Here is a 2,717-nt window from a genome sequence, read left to right on the forward strand (position 1 = left end):
GTCGGTAGGGTAGAACCTGCCGTTCGGCAGGGTTAATAGTGTTGTGTTTTTTTTTTTTTTTTTTTTTTTTTTTTTTTTTTGGGTACTGACCGTTGGTATTTTGGTTTCAGTGTCCTTGAAACGGCCGGCCGCACCGATCAGAGAGATTGAAGCAATCGAGAGGGTGAGAGCGAAGATTGCCGAAGAAGATCGGTTTTGTAAGGAGCTGCTCTACTTCCGGAATCTGTTCAAGGCAGGCCTGATCGGTAGGGCCGAACACGATCGGAGGGTGAAGGAAGAAGAGGAAGAAGAAAAAAGGCAAAGTAAGAGATGCCGTTCGGCAGGGTCGGTGTTTTTTTCTATGCTGCCGTTTCCTTTTTGACATCGTGCTTTTCCTGTTTTGCAGTGGCAGGAGGGAGGCCTATGAGCGAGGCGACGAGGAGGCGTCTGGAGGGGCAAGGGGCGCCAAAGACGAAGAAGGTTCAGTCCCCCGGGCCGAAGAAGAGAAAGACGGCAGGGCCAGCGGGAGGGACGTCGGCTGATGAGCAGACGGTGGCTGACCGCCGGAGGGAGAAGAGGGCGGCGGAGGCAGAGGTCGTTCGGGAGGCTCACCTCCAAATGACGGGCAAACGGCAGATCGAGGGTCCCATCGATGTGACGCCGTTGCCGAAACGGCCAAGGGGCCCGAACGAGGGGACATCGGTGTTGATCCCTGATGATGAGGTGGAGGGAGAGGAGGGACCGGTTAACATCGCGTGTCCTCGGAAGGCTGTGCCGTTCATCAACTGTATGATTGACGGTGCTCAGATGGAGCTGGCTGAGCTGGAGCAACTGTCAACGAAGACGTTGCGTGAACAAACCGGTCGGGCCTTCCGTCTCCAAGCAGCGGTAAGTGTAGGATTTGTAGCTTAAGGATACTTTGATTCGGCATGTATGAATGTGTCCGTTGGTGTGGCAGGCTAATATGGACATGTGGCTCTGCGCGAAGCGAGCTGTGAATGCTGCCGAACGGTACCAAAAGAGATTTGAAGAGGGCCGTTCGAAGATCGCTGATGCCGGAAAGATGCTGCAGGAGGCGGACCAGCGTGCCGAGGAGAATGCGGCGAAAATTGCTGAGCTGGCGTCGAAGCTGGCGGCGGCCGAGCTGGACGTGATGGCTGCCCATGAGGCGAAGGCAGCGGTAGAGGTGGCGATGGATGCGGCCGAGCGGTCGCATGCCAGGGAGCTAGTAGAGGAGAAGGCGAAGGCCGTTGCGGACTACCGATCGTCGGAGGAGTTTACACGATTGGTGGATAGAGAGGTCATGGAGCAATGTGACGACTTTCTCTATCGAGTCAAACGGTATAATGCTGACAAGAAGCTGAACCTGAACTTCCTCCGGGATCCACCACCGCTGCCGGAAGGGGTGACCGAAGAGATGGTGGAGGCCTACAAGGGCGAGGATGCCGAGGCCGAGGAAACCGACGACACCGATTCAAGCAGTGGGGAGGAAGGTCATCCCGGGCCGAGGGCTGCCGTTACGTCTACTGCCGAGCCGTCGACTGATCCTGTGCCTGCGTCAGCTGATGTCGATGTTGTAGCGACCGAAGCCGATCCACCCACCTCGTAGACTTTTGTTTTTAACATTTTTGAGCGTGCCGAACGGCGTATTGTAAAGACAGATGGCCCTTCTGTGGCCCCTTATTTATCAATGTTCAGTTTGTTTCGGGTTAATGTGCCATGTCCCTTAATTCTGTATGTGCGCATGTCGTATGTAGAGTATGTTTGACATAATATTGCTGAATGGTAGTGCCGTATGTATAGAATAGGGAGTTCCAAATTAAACCGATTACAAAAGTTGATGACCGAAGGGGCGTTCACTTGTAGTAATATTTGAGATGTTCTATATTCCAAGGGTGGCCGAGGGTTTGACCATCGGTACCACGCAAACGGTAAGTGCCTGGGCGGCAGATGGTGACAACTTCGTAAGGACCTTCCCAAGATGGACCAAGGGTGCCGTCGTTGGAGTCCTTGGTGGCGAGGGAGATTTTGCGTAGTACCCAGTCCCCTACTTTAAACGATCGGCGTCTGACGCGCGAGTCGTAGTAGCGGGAAGTCCGTTGTTTGTAGGCGGCATTCCGAAGCTGAGCCTGGGAACGGTGTTCCTCAATGAGGTCCAGGTTGAGAGTGAGCTGGGCTTCGTTTTGCTCTGGCTCGTAAGATGCCGTTCGGCACGATGGTGCGTTGATCTCGACTGGAACAACGGCTTCGGAACCGAAGGCAAGGGAAAATGGCGTCTCGCCAGTCGACCGTCGATAGGAGGTATTAATGGCCCATAGCGCTTCCGGAAGGAGATCGGGCCAAGCTCCTTTAGCTGTCCCAAGCTTTTTCTTCAGCGTCTTCTTGATGATCTTGTTGATTGCTTCGACTTGGCCGTTCGACTGCGGATGTGCTGGGGAGGCGAAGAACAGGTTGATGCCAAATCGGTGGCATAGGTGCCGGAACTGAGAGGAGTCGAATTGTTTTCCGTTGTCGGTGATTATTGCGTTCGGGAGGCCGAATCGACAAATGATATTCTTCCATACGAAATGTTCAACCCTGGCTGCAGTGATTGTTGCCAAAGCTTCGGCTTCGGTCCACTTGGTAAAGTAGTCGACGGCGACGATGGCGAATTTGACCTGTCCCTTGCCCTGGGGCATAGGGCCGATGAGGTCTAAACCCCATTGGGCAAAGGGCCATGGGCTAACAATCGGAGAGAG

At 54.2% G+C, this 2,717-nt stretch overlaps 1 protein-coding gene across 1 annotated transcript; it reads left to right on the forward strand.

Annotated features, from left to right (window-relative positions):
* Positions 1–285: 285 nt before the first annotated feature.
* LOC148294465 (uncharacterized) lies at positions 286–1,588 on the forward strand. Its single transcript, XM_088253384.1, has 2 exons — positions 286–867; positions 938–1,588. The coding sequence occupies exons 1-2, from the start codon at positions 310–312 to the stop codon at positions 1,586–1,588; spliced, it is 1,209 nt and encodes a 402-aa protein (XP_088109510.1). The 5' UTR covers positions 286–309.
* The last annotated feature ends 1,129 nt before the right edge of the window (positions 1,589–2,717 follow it).

The sequence above is a fragment of the Prunus avium genome, chromosome 5 (assembly GCF_965620075.1).
Source record: "Prunus avium chromosome 5, drPruAviu1.hap1.1, whole genome shotgun sequence".
NCBI lineage: Eukaryota > Viridiplantae > Streptophyta > Magnoliopsida > Rosales > Rosaceae > Prunus > Prunus avium.

Bases quoted from the DNA above. Each gene is read 5' to 3' on its own strand.
- LOC148294465 (XM_088253384.1), top strand. From the start codon at position 310: ATGCCGTTCGGCAGGGTCGGTGTTTTTTTCTATGCTGCCGTTTCCTTT. The intron at 868-937 runs GTAAGTGTAGGA...TTGGTGTGGCAG, and splicing joins CCTTCCGTCTCCAAGCAGCG to GCTAATATGGACATGTGGCT.